This window comes from Dendrobium catenatum, unplaced genomic scaffold, assembly GCF_001605985.2.
Source record: "Dendrobium catenatum unplaced genomic scaffold, ASM160598v2 fragScaff_scaffold_334, whole genome shotgun sequence".
Taxonomy (NCBI): Eukaryota; Viridiplantae; Streptophyta; class Magnoliopsida; order Asparagales; family Orchidaceae; genus Dendrobium; species Dendrobium catenatum.
Genome location: NW_021318796.1, coordinates 1,913,253 through 1,930,052, shown reverse-complemented (window position 1 = coordinate 1,930,052; position 16,800 = coordinate 1,913,253). Strand labels below are relative to the sequence as shown.

General features: G+C 32.3%; 1 protein-coding gene across 1 annotated transcript; it reads right to left on the bottom strand.

The window, feature by feature from the left end:
• Positions 1–13,384: 13,384 nt before the first annotated feature.
• LOC110101441 (temperature-induced lipocalin-1) lies at positions 13,385–16,030 on the bottom strand. Its single transcript, XM_020829351.2, has 2 exons — positions 15,528–16,030; positions 13,385–13,683 (listed from the first exon to the last, which is right to left on the bottom strand). Exons 1-2 carry the CDS (start codon positions 15,903–15,905, stop codon positions 13,495–13,497), a joined length of 567 nt encoding a protein of 188 aa, XP_020685010.1. The 5' UTR covers positions 15,906–16,030; the 3' UTR covers positions 13,385–13,494.
• Between the last annotated feature and the right edge of the window lie 770 nt (positions 16,031–16,800).

Below are 16,800 nucleotides of genomic sequence, written 5' to 3'. Positions count from 1 at the left end.
TCCCTCTCCGTCGCTCTCGTGAAATCGAAGTCCAAGGCCCCGTCGCCTCCTACCAGTAATTTGAAAGAGGCCCCAGTTCGCAAAATCCCTCCCAGTCCGTCTCCTCCCAGTTCGGAAAATCTCAGAACCCATCACCGAAACTTCCTTTGGAATCGTCACTCCTGCCCAAATCCCGTACGACCAGCCTCTATCAACCTAACACCGAGCCCGCATTCCAGTTTGTCTGAATTCCATTCTATCCAAACTTCTCTCGTGTGAAAATCCCATTCAAGAAAATTACATCAGTTAATCCCAACGAATCATCTTCAGGAAAGAGTACGAAGGTATTAGATATTATTTTTGGAATTGATATGTTAGATATTGCATTTACTTTTTGACCATTGTACTGGAAGGAAATGATGAGATGTCAGCTTCGGTGTTTGAAATGATTTAAAATTATAGATTCCTGTTATGACCAAGTCTTACATCTATTGGCTAGACTATTGAAGGCTTTCATTCAAGATGTGTACATTTATTTAAGATCTTTTATTTGAATGACTATTTATATGTGCAAGCAAAATCCACTTAACTATATAATCTCATTGAAACTTTATTAACTCATATACTCCAATGATAATGCATTAACGAATTTTGTAATATAAAGGAAAGTGTAGAGTGTGATTTTGGGATGGGTCAAGTGTACAAGTGTGAGAGGTAAAGTGTTTGTTTTGTGAACTTGTGTAATTTTTGGAATGGTGGAAATTGTATATGTGAGAAGTAAGGTAATAGTGCATATTTTCTTTGAATGGTTAAGAGTAAAGTTGAGGTGTGTTGAAAGTGCATTGAAAGTTGAGAAGAAGTATATGTGTATCTTGTAAAGTGCTTTTTGTGTGTCGATAAAGAAGCGAAGAGTGTGGATTGTACGTGAAAGGTAAAGTGTGTATGGTTTGAGAAATAAATTTTAAGATTTTGAAAAAATGAGAAGTGTGTGTCTTGAAAGTGGCAAGTGAGTGGGTTTTGGAGAAGTAAATAAAATGAAAATCTAAGTTGTTGGAAATAAAATAATTGGGTGAAATTGTTGAAAAGTAAAGCATCTCCTTCTACCTCTTTTTTCTCTCCCCCTTTTTTTGTGCCTCGGGAAAAATGTTGGAAAAGTACAAAGTGTGTTTTCAAAAAGGAAGAGTTCAAAAGCAAAGTCAACAAACTGGTGTTCGAGCCCGAAGAAAGGTACACCTTTATTTTTAGTAAATCTTAATTATTTCATTATTATTTATTAAATGTGCTTTTAATCACTACTAAAAAACTGGATTTTTCGCAACAGATGTTAGCAGCGGATTTAAAACCGCAGCCAAAACTCCATTTTTTGCACCGGTTTTAACCGGTGCAATTTGCACCGGTTTTAACCGATGTTATTTGCACCGATTTTAACCGGTGCAAATAACACCGCTTTTATTAATAAATCATCTAAAATCCAATAAATCATAAATAACTCAATAAATAGTTAAATTGAATAATATAATAATAATAATAAAATAAATTACACTAAAGAACCAATTTTATTAATCAATTTTAACAATTAAATTTTAATCTAAAATAAACTCTACAAATATTAAATGCATTAAAACTTAAACTTGAACATAAAATCTCCTTTGACCTTTCAACAAACTAAAATAAATCGACTAAAAAATTTTCAATCAATAACCGACATAGGACATATATAAACCACACAACCTTCTACACACACTTAGATTTGTTTGCTAGGGCAACCGACTTTAGCTTTAGGTTAGGCTAGTGTTTATTTTCTTACTACTGTGTGACGGGCTTTCTAAGTTTTTCAATGCATTATGGTTGTAAAATTGTTGGTGTGTTTGTTTATTTACTTTTACTATACTCTATGATATGATTTGATTGACGATTAGATTACCCATAGATTATGAGCGATCTGATTGTTAACAATATTTCCTACAGGTGCCCACACTCGTGCAGGGCAGTAAAAAGGGGGGCTAATTATTTAATAATTATAAAAATACTACATATACTTCAGCTGCTTAGTCCCAAATAAAAAAAAAAGAGTGTGGCTGATGAATTTAATTCAAATGTGAATATATATAACAGTTTGGGATGATTTTTATAATAAACTGCTTAGGATAACCCTGCAGGTGATTTAGATTTTTTTTTTTATTTCTGTGATGTAAATGTAAATGTAAATGTAATTTATTGAAGTAAAGAATTGTGAAAGTGATTTGAAAAACGGGATATCAAATCCAACCTAGAATCCAAAGAAAAGAGAACAACCCTTAGGGAAATGTTTCCTTTTGTTTGTTATCAGTGGTGCCCGGCCACTTTATTTTTCTGTAAATTCTAGGTGTAATTATATGGACATTGGACATTATATTTTTAGATAATTTAATTTGATTATTTATATTGCTTGTGTAGTAGCTTTTTTTATGACCATTGCATGCCGTATTTTGTTTTAGCCTATATACAATCGGAGTATTTGTTTTTAAGGGCACGTATAAAAAATTCTTCTACTTATAATTATAATAAAATTTTTAAGCTCACATAGTAACTTTAATGATCTAAGAAGTAAGCTCGGGGCCGCCGAGTGTCAGCATAAGCATATTATTACTTTCTCTTTCTTGTTAGGCACCTCCCCGCCTACAAGTTCTAGCAGACCACTTGACCTATGAGGGTGCAGTTCTGTGAATGGGAAGTTGTGCAATCTCTAGGAAAAAACCTATTTTCTAAGCCTAATTTTAAAACTACTTCATATTCATTTTATGCATTCGAGTTAATTAGCATGCATTGCATTAGATATAAATTAAAAAGAATCTAAAATATTAATTGCACTTTATTTCTAGGCATAACTCACCCTACATAAGTTGAGGGGCCAATTAGGATCTGTCTTAGATGTCGGCCCCCAATTCCACAAAACTTAAGCAATGTCCCTACCCATCTTTTATAAGAGACTGAACACGTGGTTTTAAAGCGCCTAGGAGGTTGGCTGGCTCCCCAATCCAGGCCAGGGTAAGTCCAGATTTGCACTTCATTTATTAGGTTCAGGTTATTATTTTGTATTACCCAAATTAGATTTAGGTTCTGAGGCAGATTTCTTTGAATCTTAAGTCCTCACCCTCCGGGAATATAATCCCAAATTTCTAATAAAATGTCAATTTAAACATAAAAATTTCTCTCCTAAAAATATAAAGCCCAACATAGGATAGACTGATATTGCCTCTAAACTTCTCAGAATCTGGCACCTCCTACATTTCCTCCATTGATTCACTAAGAACTATTTTTAACATTGAGCTTTCTCCTTGGAAAATCCATACTCTTTTCCTTGTCTTCTACTTTATAGTCAAAGGGTATGAAATCACTGCTTTAATCGAGAGTTTTCTTAGGAGCATCCCTCCCAGGATGTAATTAACTATAGGGGCTTTCCCTTGTAGGGATTTGAGAACCCCAGATTAAAATAAATCTTATTTTAGTCATATAAAATAAGGAAAAAATCTTTGAGAATGCAGATGTCTTTAAAACTTTATTTCTAAATTTTAAATATACTTGTATAATGTTATTATTGTCTTTTTAGATAATATAATATCGTGCTTGTTATATTCAATTTTAGAAATGATGAATTTTATAAAATCCATTCTTTTTTTTGGATGTCTTGAAAAATTTTATGTTCATATTTTAAGATAATATAATATTCTACTTGTTATATCTAAATAAAAGAATGTATAAATTTTTCAAAAAATTATTTCTATTTTTAAACATATTCTATAGAATTTTATATTCATCTTTTGAGATGATATGTTATTCTTTGAACTATGTTTGATCATAGAAATATATCTTTTTAAAACCCTATTTTGATATTGAAATCATTATAGAATACTGTGTCAATCTCTCGAGATTGTACTTTATTCTCAATATAGTATTCAATTACAAAATATGAGAAATCAAAATCTACGTGGTGATACATAATTTTTCCCACCATTTATAACTCCATTTCTACTTACTTCACAAAGTCAACCCCATTAGGTAAAGGGGACCAATCCGATTCTTTATGTAACTATACTTCTATTAATAAATTGTTGAATCTTGCACACATTTATAAGGTGGATGGGGTCAAAAATAGTCTCTCACATCTACACATGATCAATAGACCTAGAATTAGAAGTTAAATATAATAGAAAATTGGGCAAATATAACATAACTTGTAGTTTACATTAACATCTCCCATGTCAAATATTTTCAAATATGATCATGAATGCACATGCAAAGATTAACAGAAACACCATGTACACACTATATTAAATATGAATATGAGCACATATGTATTGACACATGTATGATACTGCAAAAGATGATGCAAGCTTAATTTTCCTACATGCTTAATTTTTTTCTTTTGAAATACAATTGTAAGAGACCTTTAAAACATCATTTTAGATTTTTTAATGAACTATAAACAATGCATGAAATGTCATTTTTAGCAAAAAATACTCAAAATTTTTTATAAACAAAATGAACTTGCAAAAGATCAATTCCTTAGAGGTAAAATGTGTGAGTAAGAATAAGTTATAAGACTTGTGCAATTATCCCAATGCTAATCTAGAGAGGGGTGAATTGATACTTTAAATTTTTTTTTGAGAGATTATAAAATTGTTTTAAAGATTTTAAGCACAATGAAATTTTACAAAACTAATTTATCAACAACAAAATTAACTTGCAAAAAATAAAAGCATTAAAAAATAAAGAGAAAGAACACAAAAATTTATAGTAGTTCGGTCTAACAAGTCCTACGTCCACTCCTTGAAGAATCCCTCTTTAGGTATTGAACTATACCAAAGTGACCCTTCTTTTGCTCCCACAGTAAGGCGGAGAAGCACTTACTATTAACCTCTCTTCCACCAATCTCCCGGTGCAGCAGGGAATTGTCATCCATTTACACTCTCCTAGTATCGACAGAGAACTATCATCCTTTCACACACTCCTGAAGTCAGCAGAGTGAAAGTGTTCTGATACCACTTGAAAGTTCATTAGGGATGTTAAGCCCTTATGAACTAGTCCAAGTCTAACCAAGAGGGGGGGGGGGGTGAATTGGTATTTAAAAAATTTCTCAATCAAAACATAAATTCAAACCAAACTTTACCACAAAGAAAATCAAAGTGTGGAAATTAAATGCAAAAAAATAGTAATAAAGAACATAAAAATTTATCGGTCAACTCGACCTATGTCCACTCCCCGGAGGCGCCCTCCGAGTATTGCACAAAACTCAGTGACTCTCCTTTTTCTCCCACAACAAGGCGGAGAAGCCTTTACGAACCTCTTTTCCACCAACACTGATGAGACAAAGAATCCGACTCCTTTTGCTTCCTCTCGAAGTAAGTAGAGAACCTTAATCTATTGCTGAAGTAGATCTCTCTCAAACCTCCAAGGACTAGGGGTGACGATTGGAGAATACAACTTGGATCCTTGCTTGGAGCAACCTTTGTAAAACCCCTCACAAGATCCTATCTCTCTCCCTTTCTCCCCCTCTTCTCTAGGCTCTCTCAGGTCAATACAGCAGCAAAAGACAAGACGTCTTATATATAAGAGCTTCATAATTGCTCTTAATTACAACAAATTAATTTTATCATCCAGGATTATATAAATATCGTCCTATACAAATTTAGCTCAATTAGCCAGGATGATTTGGGATGATCATAAGGTTTTATTTATATCATCCAGGACGATGGGATATTGTCATGTATGATAAGTCATTGAATATCGTCCAGAACATCGTCCTGAATGGATGTTTTGACGATGTAAAAATAACCTGATTGTCCAGGCTAGTCTTGTGATTATCCCGAACGATTAGTTAATTCAGTGCATATCATCCAGAGCATCACCCTGAGTAGAAGCTGACCGATATTTGATCGTCTAGGAAAAATTAAGGTTTTTGAACTGATCATCCCGGCTGATCCTGAGATTATTCAGGATTATATGATGGAGCAATAAAACATTATTTTCTTTCCTTAATTACTAGATTAATTTAAGCATAATTATACTATATCATCCAAGATGATGTCCTGGATGATGTCCAAAGATAAAAGCTACCTAATTAGATCTAGCGGTCAATTTTTATGATTTGAGCATATCATCCTAGCCGATACGGATATCTTCTAGGATGATGCGCTTAATAACTGCTGCCTTAACCAAGATTCTCTAATTATGGTTTTATTTTTAACTAATCATCCAGGCCAATTTATAGATCATCCCGGATGATGTGAGCAAAAATAGAAAATTTTAAAATAGATAAAAAAAATTCTCTCAAGTGTGTGTGTGTGTGTGTAAGATTACTTAACATCCAGAACCACATCATTTATAATTGACTCAAGAATAGGTAAAAGATTACAAACTGACTCAGACCTAGTTTATCCAATCTTTAGCTGGTTCAAATTGCAGTTTGATTTTGTGGACCTAAAATGTTAGTAGGCAAGGCATTCATAGAGAAATAGAAGTGTTTGCTATCATCAAAATTATATTCCCTTAAAATAGCTTCGCAACACAGAGAACCATCATCCTCTCACACCCTCATGGTGTCGGTAGAGAACCATCATTCTTTCATACCCTCATGTCTGCAGAGTATCGTCATCCTTTCTTACCCTCCTTTGAAAATATTCTTCCAAGAGACTTCAAGAAAGTGGGGAAGAACTTTGAAGAATAAGCAAAAGATACTTATGTTAGGTAACCTTGTGAATCCCCTCACAATTCTCTCTTAAGAAATCTCTCACTCTCCAATCATAAGAAACTCTCCCAAACACTCTCTAAGTACACTCTCAAAAGAAATTCACTGTAGGAGCTCTTTGGCTGTCATTTTTAAGAATTCTTATATATAAATTATACGAAAAACCATATAGAAATTTGAATAATTCAATTTGGTGGTCCTTGATCATAAATACGATAAAAAATTATACTTATAAATATTTCAAAAATTACTTGTATGATCCTGTACGAACCAATTTTATATTGTAGTAAGCATTCGTACGAACTAACATCGTACTAAACAATCAGTTCAAAATTGAACTAACTCATCCGGTAAGATTTAGTATGAATCTATTTAGTATAGTGGATATCGTATTATACGAACACAATATTGTATAGTATGATCTATTTTAATCAAACCATATTTCATTTGGTATGAAAATGGACGAGTTTATTTTGTACTTTGTACGCATCTGTATTAACCTAAGATCGTACAGTACGAACATGTAAAAAAAAATTCTGTATGTATGAACAAAATGATATGTATCCATTTCGTATTATGGATGTTGTTCGTATGAACCTATGATCATACAGTATGATCAGTTTAGAAAATTTTTGAGTTCATTCGGGATGAACTAGTATGTAGAAATTTCGTATTCTAAATGTCGTTTGTACGAAGACAACATCATATAGTACGAATAGGACTTAGAAAATTTTCCATGCCTGATTTGATTAACTCCATTCTAGAGGAACACTCAAGACAAATCATCCCATACGATCCATGATCGTATAGTATGATTAGTTTTAAAGAAAATTTTTACACTCTCTCAATGTGTGTGTGCACAGTTATCCAATTACAATCACACTCTCTCAGACTTAAGAAAATATAAAAAGTACAGACTTCAAATATAATAAACCCTAATCTAATTTGACTTGAAGTCTTCAGCAGTCTGGAGTATGATTTTCTTGAAACGTTAGTACACATAAATAATAAAAACAATATTTCTAATATATGCTAGAAGAAATAGTAATCAACACAATAAGATTTTGGAATCATCAAAAACACACATGATATAAAAATATAGTATGAAAACTAAGTTACAACAAAATGATCACAAAGAGACATTCAATAATATAAATAAATTGCATGATGAAAGGTTTTTATGCTTATTAAAACATGTTTTTACTATATAGCATTTTATAGAAATACCAAAATTAAAATAAGAAATATGGCATTGGGAGCCTACCTCAAGTAAGATAATTCTTCTAACTACCACAGATGAATTTCACATTGCAGCCTTTGAAAATCTAAGAATCTCTTTATCATCTTCCTTCTTCAGCAAGTCTTGGGGTGAGAGGATGAAGGAAATTAGATTTTTATGTATAAAAGTGTTTTAGTGGGCATTGTCGGGTCATTCCAACCTATATCATCATAGTGCTTGGCTGAAATATTCTAGACTCCTCTAGACATTCCCAATTTGAGAGCTCAGCGTTGTGACACTCCCTTCCAGCAATGTAGTGCTCTCTAAAACACAACTCTAAGAAAGAGAGGACAACGCCACAACTCTGATCTTCTCCTCCAACTCAACCTACCACATAGAGAAGGAGGCACCACTATGTTTCATGGCACAATGTTGTAGTGCTCCCAAAGGAATTTTCCTACCTAAATTAAAATTTCCCCTATTCATTTTAGACTCAATAATCAAAACTTTTATAAATTTAAAATATAGAAGAGAATCTTATCATATTGTGTAGCCACATATGTTATAATATAGTTCAATGAAGTTAATTAAAAACAACAAATTAGTAATGAAACTATACTTTAATTTATATGAGATCTAAATTAATAATCGTAACTTATTAAAATATTTTTTTAAATGTATGATTATACAAATAATATGAGTACATTATAAAAATATCAAAACAAGCACAAATTTTAATATAAAATTTACATTACAAAACATTAAAGTACTCATATAAAATGAAATCTAAAACTAAATTTAAGATCATTGGAGCTCTATTTTTAGCAAATTTATAGTTAAAATAATGTCAGTCAACAATATGGACCCAATGATAATCTGATATTAGTTAAAAATGAACATCATTATATCACTAAAAAGCATAAATAAATATAAATTGTGTAGCGAGCTGTAGGCTCAAAAGTCCTCTAATGTTTTATGTATTTAATTATAGTAAATAGAGCACTTCAATCAAACAAATCAAATGATCTTAATATTCTAAATTACGATATCATATGGCATGAAGATGCCCCATATCCATCTTCTATGCCACAAAGTATCACATCCTCTAAGGAGAGCGACCAAAAAAATCGTCCAACATCACTCAAATTATGATGTTCTTCATATATCATTACCTAAAGCATACAAATAACCAAAATATGGTATCCCATAGCAACTAATGCCTAATGCATACCACACTAATAACCTATACTCCCTTCTAATTAGGAGAGTTACAAAGTTGGGTGTCTAACATTATTTGACCTTTAATGCTCCTTATTAACTGTCAATCAACACCTACAATGGCTAAGACTTAATGTTTTCTAATCATTTACATATGACGTAATCCTTACAAATCATTTAGTATATTTTCTTATAAGGACAACGAACATGTTGAAAAGTGATGTCACTTGACATTTAGCATTCCTTATCAAGCATTGCCTAATGTCTTTCAATAACCAATAAATGACATATTATAACATTTGATATTTGATGCAACATTTCTGATCATATCATGATCTCCCTCGTATAAAGAGAGCTACCCAGCTGATTGTCCATTATCACTCAACCTTCAATGTTCCTTGTTAAGCATCATTCGACATCTATCAATGGCCAATGCCTCTGAGTCACCAATGTATAACACCCATGTACTTGGTCTCTTGATTTGCTCTCTTATAAGAGAGTGGTTAAGTTAATAACTGTAATATCAGTTTTTGCTCCAGGTTCGTCCGGACGAAGTCGGATCGTCCGGGACGATCGGTACAGGTTGTGCAGAGAAAATCATGTTTGGCTGTATGGTTCGTCTGGACGAAATCCTCGGGTCGGGTCGTGACAATAACAACCCATAATATCCAATGTTCCTCTTCGAACATTTCCCAACACCGAGGAGTGACTAATGTTTGATATTTATCAACCATCAATATTCAACTTTCATATTCTAGGTTGCTTGATTTCCACTCTTATAAGGAGAGCAAATAATCTACCTATACAATGTCACTTGACCTTTAATGATATTTGTTGTACTTTTCTCAATGCATATGAAAATCAATATCCACAACCAGCAAACAACTGTGTCTCATGTTAGACTTATCAGTCGACTAGTCTCTTAAGTCATTTGTCAATCGTCCCTTGACTAACAACATTCCTTGCCTCCTTGACACCCGAAGCCCACCAATTTTTATGTTTTCTTATATATCGATCATTCTCCTCAATTACAAGAGAATAATTAGCTTGATCACCTATAATCACTCATCTCAAAATTTCTCTTATGGCCATCATAGGAAATATCATGCACAATTCACATTTATCATTTTCCACGTAAAAGTCTAATTTTTCTTGAGAGTTCCTTTCAAATTAAATTGTTTGTATGATACTTCAAATCAAAGTAAAGCTAAATTTTCACTCTGCTATCACAAATATTCTAACACATAACAAGTAATTTTTTTATATACTATTGGATATATATATATATATATATATAAACTATTATCGGTTTGATTTTTTTGGAGAAAATAACATTTTCCTGCGGATTTAATGGTTTTCGCGAAAATATTTTCGCCTTAAAAAATGAGCGTCAGAAACAAAACTCTGGCGAAAAAATTCGCCCGAAAAATTTTCTTGCAGAATTTTCGCCGGAAAATTATCCGACGGATTTCCGCTGGAATATATAAAAAATTATATAGCAAAGCTGCAGCCCACGACATCCACCTCCCGCACAAGCAACCTGCCGCTCTACCGGCCCAACCAGGGCGTGAGACGCATTGTTCGGCAAGCCCACTTGTGACCGTTCCCTAATCCCCCCCCTGCAACCCTGAATTCTCCCCCCACCTGCCAGTCAGCCGACCCAGCCCGCTAAGTGGCCTTAGCCCAACCTACCGCCTGCCGCGTGAGCCGCAGTCAGCCCGAACCAGTGCCCGCCAGCCCAATCCTTCTTGCCTGGATTCGAACCCCCTACCTCTTGAAAGGATTTCACAGAGCCTTCCACTTTGCTGCAGAGCAAAATGTGTTTTTATATTATATATTTTATATTTAAATAACATTAAATGTATTAAAATTAATAAATAAGCTCTGAAATTAATATTTAAAAAAACTAAATTATTAAATCAATATTTTAATTAATTAGTAATTTAATAACTTTTTTTTATTTAATTAAGAATACATTAAAATAAAATATTAAATTTATTATAATTAAGATAAGTTATTTAATTAATAATTAATTAAATAAGCTATTATGTTAATAATTAAGTAACATAAATTATTAATAGTAATTAATTAAAATGATCGATAAAATTATTAATTATTTAAATTATGAAAAAATATATATTTTTATAAATTATTAAAATCCGTCGGAAAATCCGCCGGAAAGTCCGCCAGTAACAAATCCGCCGAAAATACGCTGGAAAATTCTTCGAAAAATATGAAAAAAAAAAATATGGCTGAAATATCTCATTGTAATACGTCGAAAATCCGCCGGAAATCAGTCCACCGGAAAACTGCCGGAAAATCTGCCGATAATAGACAGTTTTCTTGTAGTGATATATTATAAGACCATCTCGTACTTAAAAACTCATTTTCCACACCAAAATGTATTAACAATTCAAAATGCAGTAAATCATCTCCAATCAAACTATATTTCTTAACACTAAAAAAGAATATTCCGTATGTATTCTTTCTTAACAAAACTCCACGCGCCAGCCTTTCTCCACCTCCGCTTTCTTTGTTTTCATAAAATAATGCATTCGTGAATAGTGCGCTGCCAATATTGCTGTCGCACTTTTCACAAACGGAGAATTGAGCACATTTTGCAGTTTGATTGGAGCAGTTCGTGGACGTCAAACGTGTGTAAGGAGTTTGATTGGGGATGGCCTAACAAGCATACACCTCACCATCATCTACTTATCTTTTTTTGAGGGGTCATTAAGTCAATTAAGATAAACTCACACACACATCACATATATAAGACTCAAATTAATGACTTCTTAGTTAATTGATAGCCAAAACTCTCTTCCAACATAACAAAAAGACTTCTGTCTCTCCTTTTACTTCTAGTTATTTTATATGAATATTCCAAAAAGTCGAATTTAAGCTTCGTTTGGGACGGCTTTTTTAAAGCTTTTTAAAGAAACTTTTTAATACAAAAAATTTTATTTTTATGCTAAATAGCTGCTTCAAAAAACAATAAAAAAACCGTTTCAAATAAAGCCTTAAACTGCAAGTAAAATATATGTTGCATGCATCGCCAGCTTAAGCGAAAGCAATGCCATACACCTACAAATGATGCTTCTACACTTCTCTTCTCCACTTGTTTTTTTGCTTCATTCCGTCTGTCTTTTTCTATCATTTTAAAATCTCAAAAACAAATTTAATCATAATTATTAAAATTTCTCTATGAAGCCACATAGCCACCTCATATAAACATACATTGAAAACGGCTTACTACACGTTACCGTCGAGGGCAGTTTTTTTTGTTTTTATCGCTTTACTGATTATTTGGCAACAGATGCCTTTATACTTTTCAATAATTTTACAAAGAGAATAAGCTTTTCATCAAATCATACTGGTTAATTAATGATCACTTATGTTTTTTTTTTCTTAATCACCATTTTTATTTGAAAAAATGAAAAAACTATAAAAAAAAAAAAACTTTTTTTTTATTTAAAAAAATGAGGAAAAGCTATTAAAAATTAAGATTTTATTTCGAACAATTTTTTAATAACAAAAATTTGTATGAAAGTAACAAAAAATAATAACAAAAAACTGTCTCAAATAAAATGTAAGACTTTATTTGAAATAATTTTTTAATGCTTCCTAAAATAAATTTCTAGTTCAAAAAATTTTTGTACTATAAAACAACTTTAAAAATAATAATAAAACTATCTCAACCAAAGTCTAAGGCTTAGTTTGATTCAGATAACAACTATAAATTCTATTTAGCTATTACTTTTTATTGGTTTTAAAAAACTATTGTACTAAAATATTATTTTCTACAACAATTTTACAAAACTATTTTCTTTGTAATAATTTTATAAAACAATAAGAAAACTATCCCAAACAAAACTTAGACTTCATTTGAGATGACTTTCTTACTGTTTTACTTTTCAGCCCACAATCAAAATTTTTATTAGCTATTTTTTTCACTTTTTCAATAAATTTCTATTCTAATAAACTACTTTCTACAATAACTTAAGAAAAATATATTTTCTCAACTTTACAACGTTGCAACCCTCCCAAACATGAGAAAATATTAAATGGTTTCATCTATTTTATATAAGAGAGAGAAAATCAAACTGTTTTTATAAGCCCGGACTCCGCACGTAATAAACACTGCTCAAACAGACCCTAAGATTGCTACTCTTTATATTACTAAATTCAATTACTGAAATATGCTAACTTGATTTCACATATATCTATACTAATTGCAAAGGTTCTCAATCGTCAAAAGCATCAATCTTATTTTATAAAGCTGGAATATAATTATGAAATTAAAGTTGCACATAAAATTACACAAACGGAAATAGCACTTCCTACATATTTCTTATTTACCAAATAAGGACTTAATCCACCAAATACCCTTTTTGTCCGTTGGGCTTGCATCATCACTCTCCGGAGGGGGATCTGCCTGAGGTGTTTTATGTAACTTACTAACATCATAGCCTTCTTCTTTTGCCTTCTCCAATAACTGATTATATAATTCATCATCAATATGAGTTGTCCTGCTCAGTATCTGTAATACCGATGACAAATAAAACTATTCAAGACCAAATTCAAAAAGTATATATATGTTTATATACCTAATACCTAAACTTGCCAATTTGCTGATATATAATTCTCAAATTAAAAAAAAAAAATTCTCATATTTTTTAGGGTCTATTGAGGATGGATGTGAATAAAGTGTCTTATAAATGTGAAGTTTTTGTATGGAAAATAATTTTTTTGATAGCTGTCATAAATATTATAAATATATTCTTTATGAAAAATACAATAATTTGTTTTTTTAACTACTAAATTAGCAACATAAAAAATAGTTTACCACCATAAAGTAGAAGCTAAATGGAAATATAATTGCGGTCGGAAAGGCAAATCAATGAGCAAGTTGTCCCAAACAGATCCTATCACTACGATATATCTTAACCTTCATCTAAAAGCCAGAAAGAAAATCACTTTGAGATTAAAGTTAAAGTGTTTAAAATAAGTGAGATTTTTATTGCACTAAAAAAATTGAGCCATATGCAAGTTTATTAGAGCCAAATTTGAGATTGTTATTAAATTACATTTAAATAAAAACTTTAACTTTTAGCATGGCACAATGGACAAAAAAGATTCATGTAGATGATCCCACAGTGGGATAAAAATTTGATGTTGTTGTTATTGCATATGCAAGTTTAGTGGTTAGATATGTGCATGTAAAAGCTGAGTGTAGGCCATTTAAAGGCAAGATCCCCCTTCTTGATCTGTTAACCCAAATCAAAATTAGAATCAACTAAGGTTCTATTTGAGATGATTATAATTTTGTATAAAATTAGTTGCAGAGAAAATAATTTTGCTACTATGATCGAAAAAAATTTAAATAAACTAATAAAAAGCAACAAAAAATTAATAGCCAAATAAAATTGCGACTGTTATATAAAATCATAATAGCCAGAAATACCATAAGATATTATTACGTGCGGAGTCTGGACGTAGCTTTCGCCCGGATTTTAATCACGCATTTACACGAATATGTTCTCTCACTTGCACACACTAGGTGATATTTTTTCTCCATACAGACCCTTAATAAATTTTTAGTAAAGAAATCTCAGTTTTGGGTTTAGGTAGGCTAATATTTTTTTATTGGAAGATGTTGCTATTCAATTGACTGCTAGGAATGGGGAAAAATTAGGTAAGGAGAATCCAAGCATTTATCAGTGAACAGTCGTTTCAAACAAACGAATCTCCGTTGACCCATTACCATCCTATTTGCGGATGCATCTCATTAAATTAATCAAATCTTCGTATGAAATTGAATCGAAATAATTATCAACTCATTGAAAATGAAACCAAGTTGCTCAAAGACATAAGATGCCCAAAAGAAACAGATCCTACACAATCCTCAATTTTATGCTACTAAACTCGCTCCAATGATTTATGAAATCTTCAACTCGTTTGGTATTCCCCTGCCTACAAGTTGTTCTTTGTTGGATTCAATTTAAACCTAATCATCGAAGGGAATTTTTGAATCCTAATCTCTTTCTCACTGATCCCCGAATCCATACTGGAGTCTTAATATCTCCAGATGCAAATTTAAGTAATTCATCGATTAACTTTTCATCAAATCCCAATATCAAATCAATATATATTCTTCACGTAAGATTCTACAAAGGCTCACATATGTATGCCCGACATAAATATAGACAAAATGCTTGCGAGCAATCTCGAGATAAGCACACGAGAAATTAAATCCTTCCATCGAATCTACCTCATCAATAATCCCCCAACGATTTTGTTCATCGTTCTTCATCGCATCAAAAGATTTTTAAAGAAAAAAAAAACGCAATCAACAATATACATCAAAGGTACAAAAATACTAACCCAGAGATAACTGCGAGCCGGCTCTCCAATAAGCGCATAAGTATAATCCGGATCAAGGAAGAGAACCCAATAGTTGCCGGTGACAGGAATGATAGGGAAAAAGGGCGGGACGTAGAATTTCACCTTAAACTTAGCCTCATCGTTGTTAGGATTTGCCTTATAAGCAGAACCCTCGATAGAATCCCTCTTTCCATGGCTCCATGTCTCATTAAGAACATGAACGGTTCCATCAGCATTGAGAGAATAGGTAGCACGGGTGTTCACACCGTCTCTGGGTTGGAAAAACGAAGGTATTGAAGCAATTTCATACCATCTTCCAATGTATCTGTTAAGATCGAGACCATGGACTACAGTCATCTCTTTGCTCCCTTTCCCCATTTTCTCTTCTTCTGATTTTTTTGCTTTCGCTTCTTCGGTCGGTTTGGAGATGGAGAGGGCTTCTAGGGCTTATATTGAAATTTTTTTGAGCAGGGGAGAGCCTGGGAGGATAACGTTGGAGACGGAGGAGGGGGACGTGGAGGGTTTATGACTCCACGTTAACTGTTATGCAAATTTGCTCTCATCTTCCAGAAATTCTTCGCACTTCGCAGTCGTAGCCGCAACCTTTGTCTTCATTTTCGAAGCAGCAGCCACAGCCTTCGACTTCCTATCCTTTGCACCTTTAAGCCCTCATCTTCTTAGTTCTTACTTGGCTCCTCGGTTTGAAGGGGGGTTTTTTTTTTCTTTGAATCAATGAAATCACTGGTTTATTTTTTTTGCTAAATCATTGTCTGCATGATTGTGTTACTATATTAGTTTTATTCCTAAAACTAGACGGATATTATCAATGGATTAAATATGCTTCTTAATTCACTGTAAAACCAAATATTAATGTAAATAGCTAACTTTCTGGATAAAGTTCTGTATTTAAAAAATAAGAATAAAACTATTAGGAATAAAACTTATTTCTAGGTGTTTTCTAACATCTTCAACTATGTCACCAATAATCAATCAGATGAAGATGCCTTCTATGCTTACCTAAATAGTTGATCTCTTTGAAACCAATATGATTAAACCATATCTTCCTACAGCTTTTGATGGTTGAACTATAATTTGTTATAATATTGAGTTCGAGATTCAACACTTGTGAGAATGATTATATCTAATTATTAAAAACAAAGAATTTAATAGAAATGAATAGAATATGAACATGAAAAAGATGCCATTTGTTGGAAGATGATGGAAAAGCTTTGAAATTTCTGCATTCCCAAATGTTTGACTTGGTGCTTGTCAT